Source organism: Phocoena sinus, chromosome 10 (assembly GCF_008692025.1).
Source record: "Phocoena sinus isolate mPhoSin1 chromosome 10, mPhoSin1.pri, whole genome shotgun sequence".
Taxonomy (NCBI): domain Eukaryota; kingdom Metazoa; phylum Chordata; class Mammalia; order Artiodactyla; family Phocoenidae; genus Phocoena; species Phocoena sinus.
Window position 1 is genome coordinate 63,122,027 of NC_045772.1, and position 27,243 is coordinate 63,149,269.

General features: G+C 38.4%; 1 protein-coding gene across 4 annotated transcripts in view; it reads right to left on the minus strand.

The window, feature by feature from the left end:
* Positions 1-27,243, minus strand: part of DIP2B (disco interacting protein 2 homolog B) — a 240,956-nt gene that overhangs the window by 66,370 nt on the left and 147,343 nt on the right. For 3 of the 4 annotated variants that reach the window (XM_032644943.1, XM_032644944.1, XM_032644942.1), the window contains exons 4-5: positions 12,348-12,473; positions 2,038-2,250 (exon numbers count right to left, since the gene is read on the minus strand). In XM_032644943.1, coding sequence (XP_032500834.1) covers positions 2,038-2,250; positions 12,348-12,473 — 339 coding nt within the window. The remainder of the gene's footprint in view (positions 1-2,037; positions 2,251-12,347; positions 12,474-27,243) is intronic. The other variant, XM_032644945.1, reaches the window with a different exon arrangement.

Here is a 27,243-nt window from a genome sequence, read left to right on the forward strand (position 1 = left end):
GAGCCATTCAACAGGGATGTGTTACAAAAAACTTAGAAGAAAACGAAAATTAGAGGAAGCAAAGTATACAATTCGCAAGAATAATGAAAGGCCACTCATAACTATGAAAAAGGGAAAAAGCATAATAAAACAATTTCTAAAATCAATTTGGGAGTAAGCTTCCCATGTCCCAAAAGTCTATAATTACTAGTTTAATATTTTTTAAAGCTTTAAATACTTGGCACAAGTATACTGCAGTATATTCTTTCTGTAGGATAATGTGATAACAAAGCTTTAAAAATAGACATTTTTATTTGACCCAGCAATTCCACTTATAGGAATACATCCTAAGAGGAAGTAATCAAACAAATGCACAAAGTTGTGTGTTCGAGGATGTTCATTCTGGTTTCATAATAGCAAAAAACTGGATACTACTTAAATGCCCAAAATAGGGAACCGGCTAAAATAAGCTAGGGCATAGCCACACAGTTGCATATTTTGAAACCATAAAAAAAAAAAGTATAATTCTATATTAATGATATAAAAGATGTCTGTGATACACTGCTAATAAAAGGTTATGAACATTATATTTAGTACAATTTCACTTCTGTAAAAACAAAACCAAAACCTTACATATTTATATGCAAATAAGGTCTAGAAGGATATACCGTGAAAGTGATAACACTTAAGTGTTGTCCATAGAAGTGGGTTTGTAGATTATTTTTCCTTTTATCTGTACTTTCAAATTTTTCTTTTAGAAACATGAATTACTTCCTGTTAGAGCAGACATCCGAAAGGCAATAATGTTGGATAAAATGGTTCCTGTGAGTACCTGAACCAATAACTTTCCACAGAGTGGAAGCAATATGAGATATGAAGTCAGATGAAATCATCTTGTTAACAAAAATTCAGGTAAAGTTAACTGGGTATCAGGAAAATATTTTTAACAAGTGAAACTGCTCTCTTTTAGACAATGTGGGAATAAAACCTGACCCCACCATGGCTCTGTTGCTTACCCTCCCAACAGAGGAGGTGGTGAGCCTGCTCATCCACAGCTGCTTCGGGAGGTTCAGTCAATTAAGGGCACAGCTAAGAGTGAAGGACAAGCCATCAGTTGCTGGCACTTGGCCTTTTAATGTAGGCAAGCATACCCTCAAGGTAGCTATTTTCTTTAAAAATTATAGGCTTGAATCGAAAGGTTTCCAAGTTATTCTTTTCAGAAATCAATTAATAGAATAAAGATATATATAAGGTGAAACAGGAAGGTCACTGATATAAAAATTAAGACACCAAAATGCAAGTGGATTGTTAAAAAACAAGGAAAAGTATCACAGACACACGATGTTCATATACATCACTTAGTGCCATGTGTACCAACTAATTAAGCAAAAGCAGAGATCTGAACTGGATCTTTATCTGCAGATGTCACAGACTCTTAGAAAACACACACACACACACACACACACACACACAAAGCAGAGCCAAGCGAAAGCTATACTCCATAGAGGAGCACTGGCAGCAGGTAGCAGCTCACAGAGTACCAGCGTTCTCAGCCCGCACACTCCGTTGTAGCAATAGCACAGCAGCAACGACAATAAATCCAGTCTTTATGCTAAAGACAAAAGGGTCTTATTGATATTGTCTTAGTTCAGAATTTGCTCAGGTTTAATTCTTTTGTGTTTGAGAGAATGTGGACAACAATCCTGGGAAAATCTAATACATTACATCTTTTAACACCTTTTACTTGATGGAATATTCTCCAATAGGGATAAACCACACTAAGACTGGTGTTATATCTTGCAGCTTGAGTATTGCTTATAGAAATAGCTATGGCTTCAGGTGGGCAATAAATACTATGTACCAATAATGCAGACGCTCTCTATCATTGCAAGTGTAATGCTCGTGTTTCCTTCTTTGCCTCATTAACTGTCATGTTCTTTCTGATTCTATTTTTTTTAGGCCACCCTGAAAAACCTAATACAAATCATAACCTATTTCCTGGATACTGGGAGCCAAATGGAACATAATTTGGGCTGCTCGGGTAGATCCAGCTCCTACCTATTCGAGTATTGGCAAATACATCAGCTAGAGACCCACTGGTTCCTTTGACCTCTCCATGGGACAGCGTAGAAGATGCGGATGAAGAAGTGGACGATCCCTGAATTGAACGGTTGATCCAGGACTCAGCGTTCTGTAAGCTCTGTTGCAAGGCAGCAGAGAGCGCAGCTTGGCGTCTCAGAGAGCCCTCATCCTCAGAGGCCGAAGACGTGTCTGTGTGGAATTAGAAAAAAAGAAGTTCTCGATCCTGCCTAGAACAGAGGGCTTTCAGATCTTTCTCATCGATCACACATTCAATTTTGACAGCAGCAAAAAACATTTATATTCTTAAGGTAGATTAATATGTAAAGTTTCTTGAGAATCTCAAGGAAAGGTTTATGAACCAAAGTCTGCAAAAATAAAGCAGCCAAAATCTAGAGGTAATTTTAAGCTATTTTAAAAAACCCATTTTAGAACATTTAAACTTCACGTTTTTCTGTTCTGAGCTTAATCAGTACCTGAATTCTTCCGGCTTATCTTCTTATGTTCAAATAACCCTGAAGTGCCTCTATATCTTCTTCAGTCTCTTTATTAGAGAACCTTGTGATAGGCTGCTATACTGATTTTCGTAAGTACTTACTAATTAGTGTCTACTTAAAAGAAAATGATCTTGATGGGAAATATAAACGCTTATTTTTGGTAACAACAACTAAAGTGCCAAATAGTGAACTAGGTGTTGAGGAACTGACTTATTCTTATGTGGAATAAGAAACAGTGCTCAGCCTGGAGGCATTCATGGTTTTAGTGGAAAAGCTAGCTGGTAACAGGGCATAGGTGAGCTCTCCAAACGTGACTGGAGAGGTCACAGATCTGTATTTCTCTCCTTGATTCCCAGTCAGAGAACTGTGAGAAATTCACTGATGTCTGTTTCTAGACTGGCTCTGACTTCAGGAAAATAAGGTCTAAATTAGAAAAGCATGTTGAAAAAAAGAAAAAAAAAAGAAAAATTCAACCAAATATAGGACAGCCAAGGGAAGCAGAAGTCAGGAATTTATTCCAGGGCTCTGAGCTTACGAGTCATACAAGTTAGAGTGGCATTTAGTCTGATGTCAGATAAACCCTTCTAAATGATTTTGAGGGTTATAATTTATGGCCTGTGGATTGAATTTCATTCAATTTTTTTAAAAGTAAATATTCTGTGGTTAGTCCTGCTGAACTCTTTCCTCTAACTCAGGTGAAACTGTGGGTCAAGGTTCTATTACTTTGGTTCAGAGAGCCAAACAGATAACTAACAGGGCTAGAACACTGCTAAAACCTGACAATGGAAATTCGAACAAAAGACTAATTTAATCTAGAAGTCAAATTGCGCAGATCCGGAGTAAGAAAGTTAGAATAATGACTACATCCTTGCTTCCTGCTCTGAACTACCTCTGACTCATTCTCTCACACTGAAGGAGATCTGAGGCCCAAGACTTACTTATTTACTTATTTATTTATTTATTACAATGTACTACTTAGCTACATAATGTGTGCTGGGAACTGTCAGGTTCTGGGGATTCTGAGATGTATGAATTCTTCTGAGACAGTAAATGCCCTAAGAAGGCTTACCATCTAATACAGGAGATACACAACTCCTCAGACTATTTCATACGAATATAACAGATGCTAGGAAATGGGGTGAGCAAAGGGTTTCACAGGAGGGGCACCAATCTCAGTCAGGGATCTGAAGTACTTCTATGTAAATAGAGCACACTTGGAGGAGGTAAGGAAGGGCAAAAGATGAGGCTGGAGAGGTAAACAGTGACCAGACTCCAAAGGGATAAAGCGATGAGGTTCTTCAAAAGGAAAAGAGATTTATAATTAAACAGAGGGTGATTAAAGGAAAATACAGAGAAAGAAAAGTAACAGAATCTGTAACCTTTTACTTAAGGAAAACATTTTTGCATAATCTCCAAGAAAATATTCTAACATTTCATCTGTACCTTGGGAGGCAGAGATTTCAGTCTTTGCAAATATGCCTTAAAAAAAAAAAAAAAAAGTACATGTGGGAGGAATGGGACAGGTGAATCTGACCCTAAGAATAAAGTATTTTCAGGGTGATACATCTCAGGATCCCACAGCCTCCACTGTATTTGCAGGCTGTCTTTACTGAATCAATTATTGTAATCTGTGTTAAGTCTGAAATCAGAATAACTCAATTTTAAAAGGAGAGTAAAACCAGTATTTTCATGATTAGGTTTATGGAAAATTGGCTTCATTATGTTCCTATATTGGATCAACATGTAATTAGGTATATTGTTTCAATTCAATTACCTCATTTGCCTGCCAGTCCTCAGAGTGTTTAGTGACTACAACTGTGGGGAGGCTTAGTGTAGTGGAAAAAACATGGCTTTGGTGTCCTCCTTCCATTTGAACTCTGGGGTCCACCACTTACTAGCTATGTGACTTGGGGACCAAATTACCCATCTGAGAAGGTTGTTTGCTTGTTCGTCCGTTCAACAAATACTCTAAGTACTACACTAGTTGGTAGGAATAAAATGGTAAGCAAGAAGACACAGTCCCTACTCTAACAGGACTTAGAGTCTTAAAGGAGTTTGAGGCAGGCACCCAAGGAAGTGAGACCTCAACCAGGGTGGAATGGTAAGCAGGAATTACTTATGAGAGGAGAGAGGAGAGTCAGGTAGAGGGAACAGCATGTGAGAAACCTGGGAGGGGACAGGAAACAAAGCACATTTGTGGATCTGGAAGAAATGAGACCAGCTGAAGCACAGGATGCAAAGCTGGTACTGACGAGAGATGAGGCTGGACGAGTAGACAGCACTGGGTTGCTAAGGGCCACATAAATCAGCTGAGGAAACTCGCCTCTGTGCTAACTGCTGTGTGAGACCACGAAATGAGACAAGCTGCAGAAAGCACCAGCAGTGCCAGCATACAGCAGGTGGCCAATAAACGTCAAGTCCCCTTCTGCCCTGAAAAACCCACCCTATGTTGCCTCACAGACACAAAACTGTGGCTGTGAAATGCTTACAACTGATCACATGTTAAGATCACACAAAATGTAAGCACTGCTCTAGGACTATGTCTTTTTAAAGATAAAAAACAAGCTCCCTTAAATATTCATACATTTATTTGGTACCTTTTTTTTAAAAAGTAACTGTCACTCATGAAATTGTTATGGATTAGCAGAAAATTGGGCAAGATTAAATTAATATTAATAGAAATAAAGCTATCATTTTCCCTCTGATTCTGCTCTGGTTGAACAGGAACTCACAACTCTTATCCATCATAACTAAAGCCCTTGCCTAACTTCTTGTATATTATGAATATAATAGGTCTACACAACAGAAAACTATTTTGGAAACGCAGTTTGACCTTCAGGTTATAACTGATGTGATTTTAACAAAGTATCATTTAATACTGATCACCAAAAGCCTAAAATCCATTTATAACCAATTAGGAAACATACAAACAATTAGTGTGTGGACTTTAAGGGAAGAAAAGTCCTGAATTTATTTACTAACTGCTGTAGCACTCCTTAGCCATTTGTGGAAATGACTCCCTTATTCTTGGTAGAAAATATATCCATTATATCTAAAAATGTTTATCTTAAAATTTTAAACACCTACCATATTATCTTTCCATCCCACTACTCCTGGGTATCTACCCAAGAGAAATGAAAGCATATATCTATCTGCACAAGGACTTGTACATGAACGCTCATAGGTGCTTTATTTGTAATAGCTAAAAATGGGAAACAACTCAAATGTCCATCAACAACTGAAAGGATAAACAAATTGTGGCATATCTTTATGATGGAATACTACTCAGCAATAAAAAGGAATGAACTACTGATACAAACAACAATATGGACGAATCTCAATGTAATTATGCTGAGTTAAAGAAGTCAGACCTTCCACCCACCGAAAAGAAGAACAACTGTGTGATTCTATTTATACAAAAACATGAAACTCTAGAAAATGCAAACCAATGTATAGTGACAGAAAAACCAGATCAGTGGTTACCTCATGGGGAGGGGGAGAGTTCAGATTACAAGGGAATTATGAGGAAACTTTTGGGGGGTGATAGATATGTTCATTACCTTAATTGTGGTGATGGTTTCACAGTTTTGCTATGTCAGACATAGCAAAGTATATGCTTTAGATATGTGCAACTTATTGTATGTCAATTATACTTCAACAAATCTGATTTTCAAAGGTTTGTAGGGGTGAAAAAGATGCCTTGGTGAGAGGATGGTAACATCGGAAGGTTAGTCTATACAACCTGAGGGTATGGTGCAAGGTGCAAAAGTTCCTGGAAAGACAGCACTTGCCACTGGGTTCTGACAGCTGATACCCAAACTAGGCCCAGATACCAGCTTAGAACAGCAGGTAAGTCAAGATTCACTGAAAGAAAGACCTCATCCTAACAACTATTCCAAAATATGCCACATAAACTAGGCCAGAAAATGGGAGCTTCAAAGAACAAATAAAGGAAGCAACCATTAACCATTGTACAGTTAGTGTACAATATTCTGGAGCCCATGAAAAGAAATTTTTGTGTGTGTTTGGGGTTGGCAGGTGGGAAGGGGTGGTATCAGGCAGGAAAGTGCCATGTTCGCTTGCATTGGTGGGTCAGGGGAATTAAGGACTTCCAGAACCTTCAAGAGAGGCAAAGCAAGTTTCCATGTAGGCAAAGATAGATTTTGAAGCTTAGGAGGGAAAAGCTTTAGAGACCCAAAAAGGGGCAGTCTGGGAGTAAAAGCATATATGGAAGAGAAGATTAAAAGGTTAGTTTGGGAAGCAGTCCATTCTGAATTTACGTTGGGCTACAAATTCTGAACAGATTAATCTAGCACTAAACTCAACAAGGGTGAGTACTGATTCACCAGACAAGGCTTAGGGAGATGTTCAGAGCTACTCAAGAGATGTTCCAGCATCTCACAGTAACCTGTGTGGACAGAGAGTTGGCTGGGGCTGAAAATCACTATGTAGAGCCTAATCAGCAGAGGCCCATGCACTGCCCGACCATTAACGTCCAAACGGGGGTACTTACGAGGGAGGGGCACTCACTAGTAATAATTACTCCGGGCTCACTCTACCTGTAAGAGATCTCCACTGTTTTTCTAGGTATTGTCCCAGGTCTATGAAAAAACATCTCACAAAATGAACTAATATTACAATTAATATTGGGGTGAGAAAAGAGGTTTTTTGTTTTTTTTTTTAACTTATTACCTACTTGAAAAGTTAGACTAAACATGCAGCAATTGTTAGAGCTCCAAAATTACCAGAAAACATTTACTTGACAGTATGGCAGAATGTGAGGCAATATGCCAAGTGGGAGAATAGGCTTTTAAAATCAGTCTGCTTTGAATTCTAATCTTAGCTCTGCCCCACTGATAGCTGTTGGGCAAATCAGTTCTTACGGGTCTTAACTCTACTGTTTGCTGTTGTTGTTCTTTTTCTATTGATTCTCTTTCATGGTGGATCTTAAAGAAAGAAAAAAAAAAGAAAAGAAAAGGAAAAAAAAATTCAGTGGATCTTCGTCTGTGGGGATCGTAAGTCCCTGGATTGATGCGGCATCCTTCCAGAAACCATTTGTGCCCCGGGTTACCATCAGCCTAGGACCACTTTCTAACGTTAGTTCTTACCAGGCAGGCCACTGAGATTCAATTCTTGTACCTACTAACCACAAATTGTTAGGGAAGGTCCCTGACCCCATCATTCTAAGGCCAGGCAACAGGCAAGCTTTCTCGACAAGGTCTTCTTTTGCTGGCAGGTTAATTTTTTCTAGTTCCCCCTTCTGCTAAAGATGTGAGTCCCTCTTGGGGTCTCAATTCCAGCTTCCAACCTTACACAGGTCCAAGGTTTTATATTTTCTACGCTTATAGTAATTAAAATTTAGGCCCCTTGTTCACCGTCTCCCCTCTCCCTGGGCAGCCAAAGTCAGCTCCATCTCATCACACTGATTTTCAGTGATCCTTCTCTTCCTCTTGCTCCTGTGTGTATTTAAAAGGAAGCTGGTTATATTCTATCTAGCATTTCGAAAGAGAAATTTTCTTTCCTCTCTTTCTAGGAGAGAACTTTCAGGTTATCTAACTGACTACATAGCTAGAAACAGATGTCGGAGCAAGTTATTGAGTCTCTCTAAAACTGTTTTCTCATCCGTAAAATGGTACAGAGAATTGCTGAGAGAACAAATGATAAAAAAGATATATGTTAAGCACTTAGCCCTTTGACCAGTACACAGAGGTACTCAAGAAATGGTAACTATGAAATTACTTTTCTTGGAAAACCTTAAATTTTACAATAACCTATTGAAATAAACAAATTCAATCTGATAGAGTGGGTTTTTTATTGTGCTTTGGCTTAAAGAATATTGAATACTAATCGTCCAAGTAATTACGGAGCTTTGCTCATACCCCATACCAATAATGAAAGTATGTTATTAAAAGATCCAAATCTATTAATTAGACCACGTTTATAGAGGTCTGATTTGCCATCTCTGTTTACTTTGTGGTTCTGAATAAAATTAGAATATTTTGGGGAAACTCTCCAAGTTGGTAACCATCTGTTATGTGATTTGGACTATAAGCTCTCAGAAGGCAATAGCTATTCAATTTGCTTGGAATAATACCCATTCCAGGACCACGCATACAGGAGTATCTATTAAGTAAAAAAGGACTTCCCAAACCTGACACTTTAGTAGAGAAAAAAGAAAATCAAGAAAGGAGCCTGACACATAATTGCTGAATGACCTGGGGCAAATCACTTAGTGACTGTAAGGTTGTTTGTTTCCTCATCTCTAAAGAAATCTGGACTTCACAATTCTCAGAGTAGTTGGTTACGAGGAACAAATGAGGCAGCACAGCCACTGGTATGTGGAAGTCCTTTACATAGTGTAATCCTATAAAGCATTATGAAAGTGTGTTAAAAGTATAACAATATCCCAGTCTGTTCATGGGCATCATTTTCACATATAGAAATGCAAAGAGGTAAATTTCTCTTTTGTCCGGCCCTATGAATTACTACTATAGGTACTTTCAAGCGGAGACCTGTGGACACAGACCTCTACATTTTAAGCTTCATTTTATGCAAGTCAGTCAAAATACCTTACTGTGCTTTGGGGTCATTATGTGGTCTATTTGTTCATCTGTGTACCCTCAGAACGCAGGGTAGGCTAAGTCCACACGGGTGCAGAAAAAGCTTAGAGGAGAAAAAATATATGCTGTAGTTTTTGCATTGTGTTTATCTGTATGAATGAGTAATAGTGTTACACAAAGAACCCCTACACAGAAAGAGCTGAGGTAATTGCCTCATGACATTAGTAAATGGTTTCAGCACATAAAGGGAACTGGATGGCAGTAATTCAAGCAGTCTAAAAGACCATGTAAGAGACCACAGGCACTAAAAGAACCATAGATTGCTACCAACTTGGAGAATTTAAATCTTCCAATCCACAAGACAGAAAGCAGTGCACATATCAATAAGCAAATTTTAGGCTGATTGACATTTTATTATTTGAGAAGGATTTATGAACAAAAGACAAATAATTTCTCATGCTGTTTACCATATTTTCCAGACTATATGATACGACGAATAAAGCCAAGACTTATGACATAGTTTACTCCTTAAATCCTTTTTGTTAAATCTCTCCAAAAACAGCTCTAAATTTTCATCAGTTAAGTAATTCCGATAGTTATGTGTTGGGTGCCTCCCAAAGAAGCCGACTGGCCAGTGTGCTCTAGCAGGTATCCCAGAAACTAGGTTCACCTGGCATAGCACGTGCAGAGTAAGGGCTCTGACTGGAAACATGTTTTGTGATGTGTGTGGTGTGGCTTCTCAGTGCACAAAGGATAACACAACTAAAATACTGTGAAATTTGAGGTTAATTTTGCTCTGCAAGACTGGCACAACTTTTCTAGAAAGAAAATCACAGCAAGGTCACTTTTATAGCTGCCTAGAAAATCAGTCTATAACCAGCAATAATTAACGTCAATTCTCCTCTTCCTCCCCACCCCTTGAGCGCAGCTTCAGCGTTTCCTCTAAACTTCAGGGTTTGGGGGGCTATCAGAGTAAATATGCAAGATGAAACCTACCTGCCATCCCTGGGTTAGGCTGTAACAGGTTCTGGGAGATAGCGATAAAGGGTTAAAGTGCCACAGCCAAGTCTCTAACCGGTGGTTCTCAGATGCTTGGAGAGAATGGTATCCAAATCCTAACCCACGAAGAGCAAATTCTATCCCCCCACATGAAAGGTGCTAACGGAAGCCTTATGATACAGTCCTTCCCACACATTCCCTCACACTGGAACACAGGATTTGTCCCGGACACGTGCGTTATTGTTGAACAAGAGCACCAAGATCCAGCTCTACGTGGGGGCCACGTTAGAAACCGCTATGTGGGATACTCTCAATGCTCATGCTGGGAGAGAATTCCTCTTCTGTCTGACAACACTGATGTCTCTAAGAGTATATTAACATCTCTCATGTACTATTCAGAGCTCCCGGAAGAGGACATAAATGGATAGGAAACCTTTTTATTTCTCTGCTCTGCTGAATAAAGGTCTTAGGAGAGAGGACTGAATCTTTACAATCATGAAATTATTAAAACCACAAGGTGATCAAGAAAATGATGCCACATCTTTAAGGCTGCAGACAGAGGAGAACATTACTGTTTAGAAATACAGAGGCCTGTGGTGAATTCCAAAGGACTACAGTCTCATTCAGCAATGAATAGCCGTGATTTAGAGTTGGTAAATTCCCCTCAGGCAATGACTTTTGTAAGGGGAGAGAAAAGGTTTCCATTCCTTCCGAGCATTCTTAAGATCCTTTGCTGCACTCTCACATTTCACCCGAGGCCATGGGAGCAGACTATTTACTGTGAAACTGCATTTCTTTAGTACCGTTCTGGAGAGGACTGTTTCTAAGAACTCCCAGTCACATGGATCCCTACCCTCTGCCATTTACTACAACTGAACCCTCAGCTGCGCTGCAGTAGAATCTGCCAGGAAGGAATAGCTACCAAACTGAGAGCCCCCTTTGTCCACGAGGACCCAACTGGTGCTGTACTAATGCGGAAGGGAAGCCATCCAAGATTCTGAATGAGTGGGCTGGAAGTATGCACCACTATAGACACAAAATGTCTCATTGTGACGGTCTGCAAGAGGTATCCTGTGTTACGTTTTGAGAAACACTTGAAGCCACAGAGCTATTTCTCTTTTGAACATATTGACACCACAGATGTAAAGAAAAAAAAGCACACACAGTTAATGAGCCCACAGCACACCCAAATGCTCCGAGAAGTTAGCCAAAACCTAGAAGACTATTAATATAAACCCAGGCCAGGGAATAGGATCAGCGTGAACAGCTCAACTTGACGGCTGTGAATCAAAGTCAACCACAACAAATGTAACCTTCTTGGGAATCTCCCCCAAAAGACAGGGTAGGTCGCTGAGACCAAAACAGTACAGGAAACATTTTCCCCCAAAGATTTCATTACCAGTAACATGACGGTAGTGAGACAGATACTATACTGAGGCTGTGAAATAGATTTACTATGTTTAGTCTCAGAGGCCTACATCGAGATTCTGTCTGTGATTTCATCTAACAATTTTTTTAAAGCTTTGGGAAAGATTCTGAATAGAAAAGACAACTTGAAGTTGTTCCAGTTGCTCCCCAAATATGAATTTATGGGGGTGGGGGGTAAGGCTTCCAAGCCTAGGGGATGGGGATGGGCCTCTTAGTTCCCGCTGATCTCCTGATCCTATTATAGAAAGTGGATTCTTAAAAACATACACAAAATATATTAATACATATAAACACACTTACATACGTCTTCCAGATTTATTATAACTTTGCATGACTTCTCTCTCTCATGACACAAAAAAATTTTGTCCCAAGACCACATACTCCTGTGATTGTTGCAGAGAAAAAGCATCTGATTTAGGAGTATAAAGTTAAAGACATACGTGACTCTGGGTCATATTTTGGGTGTCAATGAGAATAACCATTACATTTAACCACTGAAGGATATTTCTTAGACCCTGAGCTTTGGCTTTATTTATTTATGGCTACATGAGTTTGGAGATTACAGCAAGGAAATGCTGAAAACTCAGAAGGAGATTTTTTTAAAAAATAGCTTTACTCTTGAGGCCTCTCTTTGTGTGTGGTTTATGATGCAACAATCAAAACCTGTCACCTTCAGTGTGTACTCTCATACACCTCTGATGACAGGAGAGGAGTTCTGGCTCCTACCTCAGAAAAGAAAAAGCAGAAGTCATTTGAGAAACATTGAAGTAGTAACTGTCAGACAGAAAGCTTCTGATAAACCTACCGGGAGGTGTGCAGGCATCCGCAGGAGACTGGACAAATGTGGACCGCCTTTTGGTTGGCATGGGCAAAGCCATCTTCTGTTCTTTATGCTTTGCCAGTGCAGCTTGAACTGCTTCTGTGTGGATATCTGAAAGATTAAACATTTGCATTTATTAGGTCCTGGTTCTCAAAGTGTTTACTTCTGTGAGCTGAACTATCACTGCCTCAATCATTAAAAAGGGATGTTTAGGTGACTTTTATTTATCATTTGCGTTATAACAAAAATGAATATGAAAAAGAGACAAAAGAAGTAGTCAAGGATAATTTACAGGGGAGGAAAATGAAGCCGAGAATGATAATGAGACTGCTTAACACAGCAGAGAAGGAGCTGACGGAGATGGCGGTGGGGGTGGAGAGAGAGGAGAAGTCTAACATGGATCTGGGCCAGGTGGGGACCCGACCTCTGAACGGAATGCGTGCTGTGCAGGTGCCTACAGGACACTCTCTGTTCTTCAAATTTAGGATTTGCTTAGCTGTCTGAAAGGGGTTGAGACTCCTCAGTTCTATACCACAGGAAGAGAAGGGCTGATTTTGATCTAGAAAATATAAAGGGCTGATGGTACTTGTTTGCCACTCTGGCCACAAAAGAATTCAGCTCTCCACTTGAATGTCTAATAGGAATCGCAAAATAGCATATCCAGGCAGAAATCCTGATTCTCCACTCCCATCCCAAAACTCAATCTACACTTGTACAAAATAGGATCATACTATACACAGTATTTTGTACTGTGCTTTGATTTTTTAACTCTTATAAAATCCTACTGAGGTAGATAACATTTGAGGTGGCTTCCTGGATCACAATGATTTCCTATTCTCAAGGAATGGGCCCAATCTACATAAACAAATGACCTTTAAAGGCCTGTCCCTTTAAGAGCTGGACCAATCGGATTGTTTTGGGGAGAGGGGGGAATTGAAACTCTGAATCAAGAAACCACAGCTCCTAGAGTGGAGTCACTTGAACGGCAGTGCCCTAGAAAGAAGGAAAGTTCTTGAACTTCAAGGTTGAGATCCCCAGAGCTGTCTCTCCTTCCTAGAGATTTCTCAGCTGTTCCTTTGCTTCTATAAACTACCCCAGCCATTTAAGCTAGACTGAGTTATCCTATTTCATGCAACCCAAAAACCTTCACTAATATAACTAGAAACATCTTTCTATGTAAATGCAGGTCTACAATATAATTTTAAAGGGCTGTGTAGTATTTCACTGTATAAATGTGCCATGATTTATTTAAATAACTGTGTTTCCAAATTTTTGCTACTATTCATACAACTATACACAAGAATAATTCAGTATTTTCATTTTAGCACATATGTCTAATCCTATTTCCTTAGGATTAATTCCAACAACTGCTGAAACTTATTTCCTAAGAAGGAGGATTTTTTTCTTATATAGCCACAGTGCATTTATCAAAATCCAGAAATTCAAAATTGATACAAACTATTATCTAACCCACAACCCATATTCCAACTTAGTCAACTGTCCCAATAATGTCATCTACAATTTTCCCCCTTTTTTCCTGATCCGGGACACTATACAGAATCACACATTACATTTAGTTGTCATGTCTCTTTATCATCCTATAATCTGTAACAGTTTCTCAACTTTTGTCTTGTATTACCTTGACATTTTTGTACAGACTAGCTACACTGTAGAATGTCCCTTAATTTTGGTTTGTTGATATTTCCTCAGAATTAGATTCAGGTTATGCATTTTGGCAGGAATACCACAGAAGTAATGTATCTTCCTGAAACAAGATATCAAGATGCATCTGCCCTGTTACTGGTAATAATGACTTTACTTAGTTAAGATGGTGTCTGCTAAATTAATCTACTGTAAGTTACTATTCTTTCCTTTGTGTAATTAATAAATAATTTATGGGTGAATACTTTTGAGACTATGTAAATGTTACATACTTCCTTAAACTTTCACCCACTAGTTTCAGCATCCATTGATAATTCTTGGCTGAATCAATTATTATAATGGTTACAAAATGGTGGTTTCATAACTCCATCATTCCTTCTGTATTTATTAGTTGGTATTCTCTTCTAAGAAAAAGCTTTCTTTTCTCCACTATTTACTTATTTATATCACCATTTATTTATTTATATTTGGACCTATCAATTCTCATTTTATTCCATGACTAGTCTGTTACTATCGTTACTTATTTTGATGTTCATATATCCCAGCTTTGGCCAAAAGAAGCCCCATCAAACCACTTCTTATATCCTTTTGATGTTTTCTGGTCACTTTGAATATTCTTTGTTTCGTGGTACAAGATGATCCATGCTCATCTGGTATGTTCCCTGCTCCAGCATTGGAATTATACATTTCTCCAAGGAGCTCTAGCTCCTCTTAGTGAAGAATGGTATTTAGAAACCAAGATCCTAGAACTAGGAGTGCTCACTGCTATTGGGGTCTTTATTCTAAGCCTTTTCAGTGGATAAAGGAATATAAACATAAACCAATATACACACATATGTATCTATATCTATTTTCATCTATATTAAAAACCATGAGTTCACATTAATACCTACAATTCCAATTCAACACCACAGAATCCATTCCAATCTTCCCCTTTCCATTTGTAAACTCTCTTCTCTAACAGTAAAACACCTGGTTCACAGTATAATCTATATTTTACTCATTCATTCAATGCCACAATACACAGAAAGTAGTTTCAAAATTCCTATGAAAGGTAGGTAAATCTAACTAGAGTTAGGTTAAAGTACTGTGTTCAAAAAGCTATTTGGGGAAAAAAAAAAAAAAAAGCTATTTGAGGGGCTTCCCTGGTGGTGCAGTAGTTAAGAATCCACCCGTCAATGCAGAGAACACAGGTTTGAGCCCTGGTCTGGGAAGATCCCACATGCTGCAGAGCAACTAAGCCCATGCACCACAACTACTGAGCCTGTGCTCTAGAGCCCGCAAGCCACAACTTCTGAAGCCCGTGAGCCTAGAGCTCGTGCTCTGCAACAAGAGAAGCCACCGCAATGAGAAACCCGCACACTGCAATGAAGAGTAGCCCCTGCTCGCCGCAACTAGAGAAAGCCCACGTGCAGCAACGAAGACCCAATGCAGCCAAAGATAAATAAATATTAAAAAAACAAAAAAAAGCTATTTGGGTTAGTTCTCACCCCTCCCCCCTTTGGTGGTTATATTATTCTGTTGAGTAATACTGTTAGGTTCATTTGTTTTTCTTTGTATTCCACAGGTCCTTTCCAAAGTGTGGATTAAACATTATGTGACACAATAAGAAACATACATTTGGTCTCTGCCTGGGTTCCTGACACTGAGCTCCTAAAACCCTGTAATTTCCCGAGTGACAGGAATGTCTTTTTTTTTTTTTTTTTTTTTTTGCGGTACGCGGGCCTCTCACTGTTGTGGCCTCTCCCATTGTGGAGCACAGGCTCCAGACGCGCAGGCCCAGCGGCCATGGCCCAGCCACTCCGTGGCATGTGGGATCCTCCCGGACCGGGGCACGAACCCATGTCCCCTGCATCGGCAGGTGGACTCTCAACCACTGCGCCACCAGGGAAGCCCAGGAATGTCTTTTGTTCTAATGAGGCAACTCTTGGTGGGCTCCTGGATCGCTTCCGGGCGGGGGCTGGTCACCAGACAGACTACGTCATTATTAGAGGCTTAGAACTTTCAGCCCCATGCTCCATCCTCTGGGGAGGGGAAAGGGACTTGGGATTGAGCTAATCACCAATGGCCAATTATTTAGTCAAGCATGCCTAGGTAATGGAGCCTTCATAAAAAACCCTGAAGTAAGGGGTTTGGAGAGCTTCTCGGTTGGTGAACACATCCTCGTGCCAGCAGGGTGGTGTACCCTAAACTCCACAGGGATGGAAGCTCTTGGGTTTGGGACCCTTCTGGACCTTGCCCTATGTACCTCTTTATCTGGCTGATCATTTGTATCCTTTATAATAAACTGGTAACGTTAAGCAAAGTATTTCCCTGGGTTCGGTGAGCCATTATAACAAATAATCAACCCTGAGGAGGGGGTTGTGGGAATCTTCATCTGTAGCCAAGATGGACAGAAGTATGGGTAATGTGCGCACCCACTACAAACAGTCCCCAACTTATGATAATTCAACTTATGATTTTTTGACTTTACAGCGGTATAAAAGCAATATGCATGCAATAGAAACCGTACTTCGAATTCTGAGCTATCTTTTCCTGGGTATGATTCTCTCTCGTGATGCTAGGCAGTGGCAGCAAGCTACAAGATCACAAAGGTAAACAACTGATACACTTATAACAATTCTGTAACCATACAGCCATTCCATTTGCCCAACTGTAGGCTAATGTAAGTGCTCTGAGCACGTTTAAGGCAGATCAGGCTAAGCTATGACGTTCGGTAGGTTAGATGTATTAAATGCATTTCAACTTACAATATTTTCAACTTACGATAGGTTTATTGGGATGTAACCCCATTGTAAGTCGAGGAAAATCTGTACTTGTGATTGGCGTCTAAAGGTGGGGAGAGTCTTGTGGGAATAAGCCTCTGGGGTCTTCACTAACTCCAGGTAGCTAATGTCAAAATTGAATTAAATTGTAGGATACTTAGTTGGTGTCTGCAGAGAACTGGAGAATTGCTCAATGTGGAAAACCCACACACTAGATGTCAGAATACTGTGAGTAAACATACAGTTTTTCTTTAATTAACATGGTTCCAAAAGTCAAAACTATACCAAAAGGTAAACTTAAAGATGTGTCACGACCCCCAATAACCACTTCTATCCCAATTCCACCTTCTCTATAGGTAACCAATCTCCTTATTGATTTATCCTGCCTATATTTCTTTTTGCAACAAATAACCATATTTTCTCATATCCCTGTCTTTCATACACAAAAGGTAGCATACAATATATACTGTTTTGCACTATGCTTTTTTCACTTAACAATATATCCTGGAATTCATTCTGTATCAGCTACTAGAGATCTTTTTCATTCTTTAAAGCAGCATAGATAGCATTCCACTGTATACCACAGTTTATTCTACTACTATCCTATTTGTGGGCATTTAAGTGTTTCCAATATTTTACAATTACAAATAATGATACAACAAACAGCCTTGTGCAAATGTATTTTTATACTGATGACAATATATCTTCAGGATAAACTCTTACAAGTGAGACTCCTAAATCAAAAATTGAATACATTTTAAATTTTGTTACATCTTGCCAATTTCCCCTCTGAAAGAGCTTTGTCATATTGTAGTACTATCAGCAATGTATAGGTGCGCCTGTTTCCCCATAGCCTCACCTTCAAAGTGTGTTATCTACCTTTTCACTGTTGCCAGTCAGTGGCTGAGAAATGGTACTATTTTATTTTATTTTATTTTATTTTGGCTGCACTGTGCGGCATGCAAGACCTTAGTTCCCTAACCGGGGCTCGAACCCATGCCCCCTGCAGTGGAAGCGTGGAGTCCTAACCACTGGACTGCCAGGGAAATTCCCTCAGTATACTTTAAATTTGCACCTCTTTTATCATTAGTGAGATTAAACATCTTTACAGAGGATTTTAGAGCCATTTAATATTTGTTTGTTTGAAAGTGAAGTGAATGTTCATGTCACTTTACCATTTTTCCATTGGGATTCTCAGTTTATTTTCCCTTGATTTTTTTTTTTTTTTTTTTTTTTTTTTTTTGCGGTACACGGGCCTCTCATTGTTGTGGCCTCTCCCATTGCGGAGCACAGGTTCCAGACGTGCAGACTCAGCGGCCATGGCTCATGGGCCCAGCTGCTCCGTGGCATGTGGGATCCTCCCGGACCAGGGCACAAACCCATGTCCCCTGCATCCGCAGATGGACTCTCAACCACTGCACCACCAGGGAAGCCCCTACTTTCGTTTGATTTTTTAAAGTTTTTCATATATAAAGGATATTAGCCCTTTATCTCTGAGATATGTTAGAAATATTTTCTTTCAGTTTGTCATTTGATATTGTTTGCAGTGGTTTATTGCCACGTAAACTTTTTTTATAAAAAATTTATGTAAGATTTCAAATTAGCAACCTAAATGCACAACTGTAGGAACTCAAAAAAGACCAAACTAAAACCAAAGTTAGCAAAAGGAGGAAATAACAAGGATTTGAGTAGAAATAAGCAAAATAGAGAAAAAAAACAATTGAAAACAATCAACAAAAATAAGAGTTAATTTTTTGAAAAGATGAACAAAGTTGACAAAATTTTAGCTAGATTAAGAAAAGACAAATAAATAAAATCAGAAATGGAAGAGGAAATATTTCAACTGATGTCACAGAAATAAAAAAGATTATAAGACACTGAATAATTATGCACCATAAATTGGATAACCTAAAAGAAATGGACAAGTCCCTAGAAAACATATAACCTACCAAGATTAAATCATGAAGAAACAGAAGGTTGGAACAGACTGATTACTAATAAGGAGACTGACTCTGTAACCAAAAACCTTCCAAAAAAGAAAAGCCCAGTTCTCACTGGAGAATTCTACAAAACACTTTAAGAAGAATTAACACCAATTCTTCTCAAACTCTTCCAAAAACCTGAAGAGGAGGGAACATTTCCAAATTCATTTTATAAGGCCAGCCTTATCCTGATACCAAAGCCTGGCAAAGATACTACAAGAAAAGAAAACTACACACCAAAATCCCTGATTATTAATGCAAAATTCCTGAACAAAATACTAACAAACCAAATTCAACAGCACATTAAAAGGACCATACAGCATGACCATTAAAAAGACCATACATACCATACCTAAGCTGATTCAACAAATGTGAACAAATTCAACTCAATAACTGTAAAACTCTAATAGAACAAAGGTCAAAACTCACATGATCATCTCAACAGATGCAGAAAAAGCATCTGACAAAATTAACATCCTTTCATGATAAAAACATGCTACAAACCAGGAACAGAAGGAAATTAGCTCAAGATAATAATGATCATACATGAAAAACCCACAGTCAACATCATATTCAACAGTGAAAAGCTGAAAGCTTTTCCTCCTAAGGAATAAGGCAAGGATGCCTACTCTCACACTCTTTCAACACAGTACTGGACATCATAGCCAGAACAATTAGGTAAGAAAAAGAAATAAAATGCATCCAAATTGGAAAAGAAGAAGTAAAACTGTTTCTGTTTGTGGAGGACATGATGTTATATGTAGGAAACCCTTGAGATCTCACATATAAAACTTTTAGAAAAAAAAAACTGTTAGAACTAATAAATAAATTCTGCAATTGCAGGATAGAAAATCAACATACAAGAATCAGTTGTATTTCTGAACACTAAAAACAAATCATCTGAAAAGTAAAAAAAAATCTTATTTACAATAGCATCAAAAAGAATAAAACACTTAGGAATAAACATAACCAAGGAGGTGAAAGATGTGTACGCTATAAAACGTTGATGAAAGAAATAAAAGGAGACAAAAATAAATGGAAAGACATCCTATGTTCATGGGTTAGAAGACTTAATATTGTTAAAATGTCCATATTACCCAAAGCAATCTAGAGATTTAATGTAATTTCTATCAAAATCCCAATGGCACTTTTTGAAGAATTAACAAAACAAAATTCCCAAATGCATATGGAATCTCAAAAGACTCCAAATAGCCAAAACAATCTTGAGAAAGAAAAACAAAGCTAAAGGCTTCACCCTTCCTGATTTCAAAACACATCACAAAGTTACAGTAACCAAGACCATGATATTGGCATCAAGATAGACATGTAGAACAATGGAACAGAACGGAGAGCCCAGAAATTATCTTGGTGTATATGGTCAAATGGTCTTCAACAAGGGTGTCAAGACTATACAACAGGGAAACGATAGTCTTGATAGAAACAAATGGTGCTGGAGAAACTGGAATATCCACATGTAAAAGAATGAAGTTGGACCCTTATCTTTCACCATATACAAAAATTAATCAAAATGAATTAAAGACCTAAACATAAGACCTGAAACTATAAAACCCCTAGAAGAAGACATAGGGGAAAAAACTTCATGACCTTGGAATGGGTAATAATTTGCTTGGACATCCAAGCAGAAAATAGAAATAGGACTACACCAAACTTTAAAATTTCTGCACAACAAAGGAAACAATAGAGTGAAAAGGCAACCTATTGAATCAGAGAACATATTTGCAAACCATATACTCGATAAGGAGTTAATAAGTAGAATATGTAAAGAACTCCTACAACTCAATAACAACAACAAAATCTCAAATAACCCAATTTTAAATGGGCAAGGGACTTGAACAGATATCTCTCCAAAGAAGACAAAGTGGCCACTTTTAAAAAAACCAAGAAAAACCAGAAAATCACAAATGTTGGCAGGGAGGTGAAGAAATTGGAACCTTTGTGCACTCTTGGTGCGACTGTAATGTTACAGTTGCTATGGAAAACAGTATGGAGGTTCCACAAAAAAATTAAAAATAGAACGACCCAAAACAATCCTACTTTTGGGGTATATATCCAAAAGAACTGAAAGCAGGGTCTTGAAGAGATATTTGCACAACCATGTTCATTGCGGCATATTCACAATAGCCAAGATGTGGAAGCAACCTAAGTGTTCATGAGCGGATGAATGAATAAAGGAAGTGTGGTATATACATACAATAGAGTATTACTCGGCTTTAAAAGAGAAGAAAATCCTGTCATATGCTACAACACCGACATGCTAAGTGAAATAAGCCAGTCACCCACACACACAAAACAAATATATACCACTTATAAGAAATATCTAAAGTACTCAAATTCATAGATGTAGGAAGTAGAATGGTGGTTGGTTGCAGGAGGGAGAAACAGAGTTGTTGATCAATGGGTATAAAGTTTCGGTCATGCTAGATGAAAAGGTTCTAAAGAGCTGTTGTACAACGATGTGCATATGGTTAACAATATAATGTACACTTAAAAATTTTAAGAGGGTAATTTTATGTTCCGTGTTTTTACCTCAGTAAAAAAATTTTTGTGTCGTATCACATCTCGATTTTGAGTCTCAGAAAGCCTTCCCATAGGCTTTCCATAAGCTTAGATTATTAAAAAATTGACTAATATTTTCTTTAGGTACTTATACGGTTTCTTTTTTACTTGTAGATCTCTGATCCATTTGAAGTTTTTGCTTGTATATGGTGTGAGGTATGGATTTACTTAATCTTTTTCCTGTTGTCCTAGCATTGTTTACTAAAAAGTACTTTTTCACCCAAGTGATTCACAATGCTATCTTTATCATATAATAAATCCCAGATGTACTTTGGTCTATTTCTGAACTTGTTATTCTATTCCAATGGTCTGTCTGCCAATTTGTATGCCATACCACACTGTTTTAATTATACAGCCTTTGGAGTATATTTTAATATCTTTTAGGTTTTCTTTCTCAGTGTTTCCTAGCTATCCTTACGTGTTTATTGTTCCAAATGAACTTCAAAAATGTCTTTTCTAGCTCCATAAATAAATTTGATAGTGTTTTTATTGGAATTGGATTAAACTTATAAACTAATTTTTGGAGTCCTAACATTTTTGTGATGTTGAATCATCCTATCTAAGAACAAGGGATGCCTTTCCATTTATCATGTCTACTTTGTGTCATTCAGAGTGTTTTAAAGTTTCCTTTATAAAGATTTTACAGTCCTGAAGTTTATTCCTAAATACGTTTTATCTTCTTTATTGCTTTTGTAAATGAGGTTTGCTCTACCATTATATCTTTTGACCAGTTATTGTTTGCATATTATGAAGGCTACTGGTTTCTATACTAGTTTCAGATCTTGCTACTTGACTAAATTATTTCATTAATTCTGTCATCAATTCTCCTGTGTTTTTAAAATGAACTATCATACCAACTGCAAATACAGCTTCACTTCTTTTCTAATTCTTACACCTCTAATTGATTTCTCTTGTCTCTTTGTGTTGGTTAATACCTCTAGTAAATTTAAATGTTAGCATCCCTAGGATTAGAAAAACTCTTACAAATAAATAAGAAAAAAAAAAAAAAAGAACCCAACTTAGAAAAAAAATAGGCGTAGGCAATGGACAGGTAGTTTACAGAGGCAGCACAAATGGAAAATAAACATATTCTAAAATGTCCAGTCTCGGGGCTTCCCTGGTGGCGCAGTGGTTGAGAGTTCGCCTGCCGATGCAGGGGACATGGGTTCGTGTCCCGGTCCGGGAAGATCCCACATGCCGCGGAGCGGCGGGGCCCGTGAGCCATGGCCGCTAAGCCTGCGCATCCGGAGCCTGTGCTCCACAACAGTGAGAGGCCCGCGTATCGCAAAAAAAATAAAATAAAATAAAATGTCCAGTCTCATTAGTAATAAAAGAAATAACACTTCTACCAACGAGGTGAGAGACTGTCCATTTCCCCACATCTGTGGACAATACTGGGTCATGTTTTGTCATCTTTCCCAAAAAGTTAAGTGGAAAATGTTATTTTACATTTTTTAAGTAGCTGCTCCTATCCTTGGCTTGTTGTTATGAAGTGGTTAAGACATGGTACATAAGTGGCACAGCTGGGCGTTAAGGACCAGGGGCAGAACAGACACCAAGTGCCCTTACCTGCTAGGACACTACTATAGACAGACAGACAGATAGATGAGGGACAGATTGAAAGGCAGATGTGTGGGCAGGTTGAGTCGCTTAAGTAGAGAAGTAGAGTTCAAGGAGTTACCTGTAAGCCAATTAGTAGTCATGCAATTTTTACCAATTTCTAAGGTACTGATCACTTTCACATCTTTAATTATGGCAGAGGCAGCAACTATTAACTTCTGGAACATTAGGATATCACATTAATTTTGGCACTACTCTATCTGCTGGTGGGGAGGAGCAGTGAAATTTTAATTTTGCATTTCACATTCCCCTGCCTTTACAAATTATGTTTCTTTAGCCTGGAATATCTATATAGCAAACAGTTATTCATTGTTCAAAATGGCTCGGACTTCACCACCTCCACGAAGCCTGCCGCTGACAGTGCCTGGTGCCCAGGGGCTCCTTCCCCTGTCACCCCCTCTTCTATGCTGCCTCTACCTTGTATAAAGGATTTCTGTGTTTAAGAAAGGAGTCCTGTGTTTCTCTAGCATCTAAATTGTGCTCAACTCATAGGAGGTCTATAATAAATGCTTGCTTAACTGAACTGAACTCAATTTATCTTCCTTGGTATGAGGAAGTGTATTACTAAAGAAATAAAATGGTCCTGGTGTGCCAGTGGCAGCCACCTTGGCAAATGTCACCATATCAGAGATCATATTTGCATAGAGAAAGAAAGTTCTCAAGGTGACAGAGGTAGTTATTGTTGCATTTAGCTCACAGAATTAAGTCAGAAAAATCCACACTTAGAGTAAAAATCACTAAGAACAACTGATGTAAGGCTTTAAATATTTTATCCAGGGATATCACCTTAATAACTATCTTTTACAAGCTTCCAGTTAGAAAATAAATAAGTCATGGGATGGAATGGTGACTATAGTTAATAATACTGTATTGTACATTTGAAAGTTGCTAAAAGAGAACGTCTTAAAAGTTGTCATCACAAGAAAAAGAAATTTTTGTAACTATGAAAGGCGACAGATGTTAATGAAACCTATTGTGGTGATCACTTCACAATACATACAAATATTAAGTCATTATGGTATACACCTGAAACTAATGTCTTGTTATATGTCAATTATACCTCGATTTAAAAAAAGAAAACAACCTTTGTTATTTTTTCGTTTAAAATTAATATACATAAATTTTGTTATATGCATTTTGCATTTTACCACAACAACAAAAATCCTGGAAAAAATTAATATACATATTGGGGAAAGACCTAAACACATATAATGCTGCAGTGAAAATTTTCCCTAGACCCATCACTTCCCAGAAATAATCCCACCTCAATAGTCTGGTATATATTTTTCCAGATTTCTGTATCTGTGTACATAATAATATATGTAATTATTAGTATTAATATTTACAAAATTTAGATCATATGCTACATAATGTCTTGTATTTATTACTCAAAAATGTATTTTGTACATCCCTCCATATCTGCTCAAATAAATCTAATAACCTCATTGTTTTTCCATGAGCCTTCACAGAAGTTTTAAACCAGCTTTCACAGAATTCCATTGTGTGGACCTACTATAACTTATTTAATCATTGTATTTATTATGAACAATACGATAACAAACATTTTCGTATATATATATATTTTTGTGTACATACGTAGGTGCAAATTCTTAGAAGGAGAATTTCTGGGTCAAAGTGTATGAATACTTAAAGTTTAAAAGGTAGTGCCAAACTGTTGTGCTGTTACTTTTAAGGCCACAGTACCAACGTACTTTTGTCTCTGAAATGAAATAATTTTATACTGCATTTATATTTATTATACTATTTTAGTGTCCCTGAGGTTTACTTAGTTGGATCAAGATTGTCATTTTACTGAATCTATGATGCCACCTTATATAAAAGATATCTTCCAGATTAAAAAAAAAAAAAAAAAAAAGATATCCTGAGGGAATTCCCTGGCGGTCCAGTGGTTAGGACTCCGTGCTCTCACTGCTGAGAGCCCATGTTCAATCCCTGGTCAGGGAACTAAGATCCCACAACACACATGGCAGAGCCAAAAAAAAAAAATGTTTAAAAGATATCCTGCTTTCAGGTATGCTAGAATGTGAAAAATGTCCTTCTTATATTAGATGAAACTATGGTTCTGAGCTGTCTTGGAAAACCAATGAATAATCGCTTATACTGAGAAAAAGCACTTTCTCAACAGAAAGACGGCACATTAAATGCTCATACTTTTTAGTCAAAAGTACTGCTGCACGAGACATGAAACATGCGAGAGCAAACCTGCGAAAACTAGGGACTTGTTCACATTAGTCAAGCTTTAGAAGGCCCATGATATCTGGATCAGTAATAATTACAGAGCATGTTCTTCTCTGCCATAAGGATTCTTAGCATCGACCACAGAACAAATCAAACCACCCATTTATTTCCTAACATGAGAAGCCCTGGCCCATACACGTGTGTCAAAAGGAGATGTTCACAGTTCCTGTGTTAGCAAAGCCTCTTTATCGATAAGAACAGGCAGCTCTTGTCACTGGATTTGACTCATTCAGCAGTATACAATTCATCTTGATCTCCGATAGAGAAATCACTTCCGAAGTTCAGTCCCCAGACGCAGCTGACTTTGGATATCTCTGCCAGGAGCACCAGAAAGCTGGGTTTCATTTTCCAGCACGAATGTTTGAGCTGAATAAGGTGATACAACTGCTCCTTTAAAGCCCTTTTTTTGTTTTTGTTGTTTTGTTTGAGCTAACTGCTCAAAAGATTAACATTAAAGAAGTTGTCAGAGTGACCTTCCATCTCAGGCACTGACTGTGACTACACTTGTGACCATAACACATGTGTGTATCATGCTTTGATGGGCAGGTAAAGGAGGTACTAAATTAGTGTATTTGAAATGTCAGACCCTCTTGGCTAAGCACAAAGAACAGAATAAGGGCAGATAATCTAAACTCTGAATAAATAAAAGCTCTTTACACCATGTCTGAAACATGAAACACTAAGTCTATTTAGATTTGATTATGATTAGTTGAAATGTTGTAGATATTAATAAGCCTCCACCAAATAAGAGAGGATTTTCAAGTTACATTCACTGAAATCAATATTAAATCCTTTCTGTGTACCCATCACTTTAATCTGAATGCTTGTAATTTTTTCTAAACATACCCTCCATTCTTAAGCTATTTTTACATGTGACATGTAAACATAACCCTTCCTATGAATGGAGTGGCAAAGAGGCAAAGTTCCAGTCCCATAGATTTCTACAACTTATTTGCTCTACTTCTGCGGCTACCGTTGGTTTCTTCCTACTCACTGAAGCCAGGATTCTCGGCGTGTGCTCAGCTTGCTATTTAGTTGGGCACACCCTAACATGGAAAAATGTGATTTTTAGCCAAAATTCATGCTTGCAGGCCTCCGCTTTCATGTTCCCCTCTCATGACAGTATTGCAGAACTCTCATAACTTTCAATACCTTCAGCGTTTTAAAATCACCTCTGTTCCCTACTTTACCTACTCTCTGGCCTTCTCCTCACTATTACCCTAAAAAAAAAAGTCCTAGTGAGACAAATAACCGAGACCCAACTATTAAACCCTCTTCCATACCCCTGCACCTAACCACAGTCTGCTAACCAGTGTTTGATTCACAGACTATACTTTCTAATATTGGGGGTAAATCTGAAAGAATTAGTATAAAAGATAGTTGGGGCTTCCCTCGTGGCGCAGTGGTTAAGAATCCGCCTGCCAATGCAGGGAACACGGGTTCGATCTCTGGTCTGGGAAGATCCCACATGCCGTGGAGCAACTAAGCCTGTGCATCACAACTACTGAGCCCGTGCTCTAGAGCCCATAAGCCACAACTACCGAAGCCTGCATGCCTAGAGCCCGTGCTCCGCAAGAGAGAAGCCACCACAACGAGAAGCCCGCGCACTGCAACAAAGAGTAGCCCCCGCAGCAACGGGGCCTGCACGCAGCAACGAAGACCCTACGCAGCCATAAACAAACAAACAAACAAATAAATAAGGATATTAAAGAAAAAAGGCTAGTTGGGTTTTGGTAGGTGTACATCAAAGTTTTACACTATTGAATCAGCTGGCTAAAGCCTTTTTTCTCTACGTGATCAGCTTGGACATAGAGTATAGAGAATCCTCTTTGGGGTTCCTTACTAATCCTTTTGTTATCTGCTGTAAAACCAAAGAGAAAGTCAAAGTTAAAACAAAAAACAAAAATCTTCCCCGAAGGCCAGGGATGAGAGCTGTACAGGCTAGAGCCCTTCTGGACTGGTTAGAACCTGCTGCTCCTGCAGTACCTGAGCCCCAGCCTCTAAAAGCAACATCAG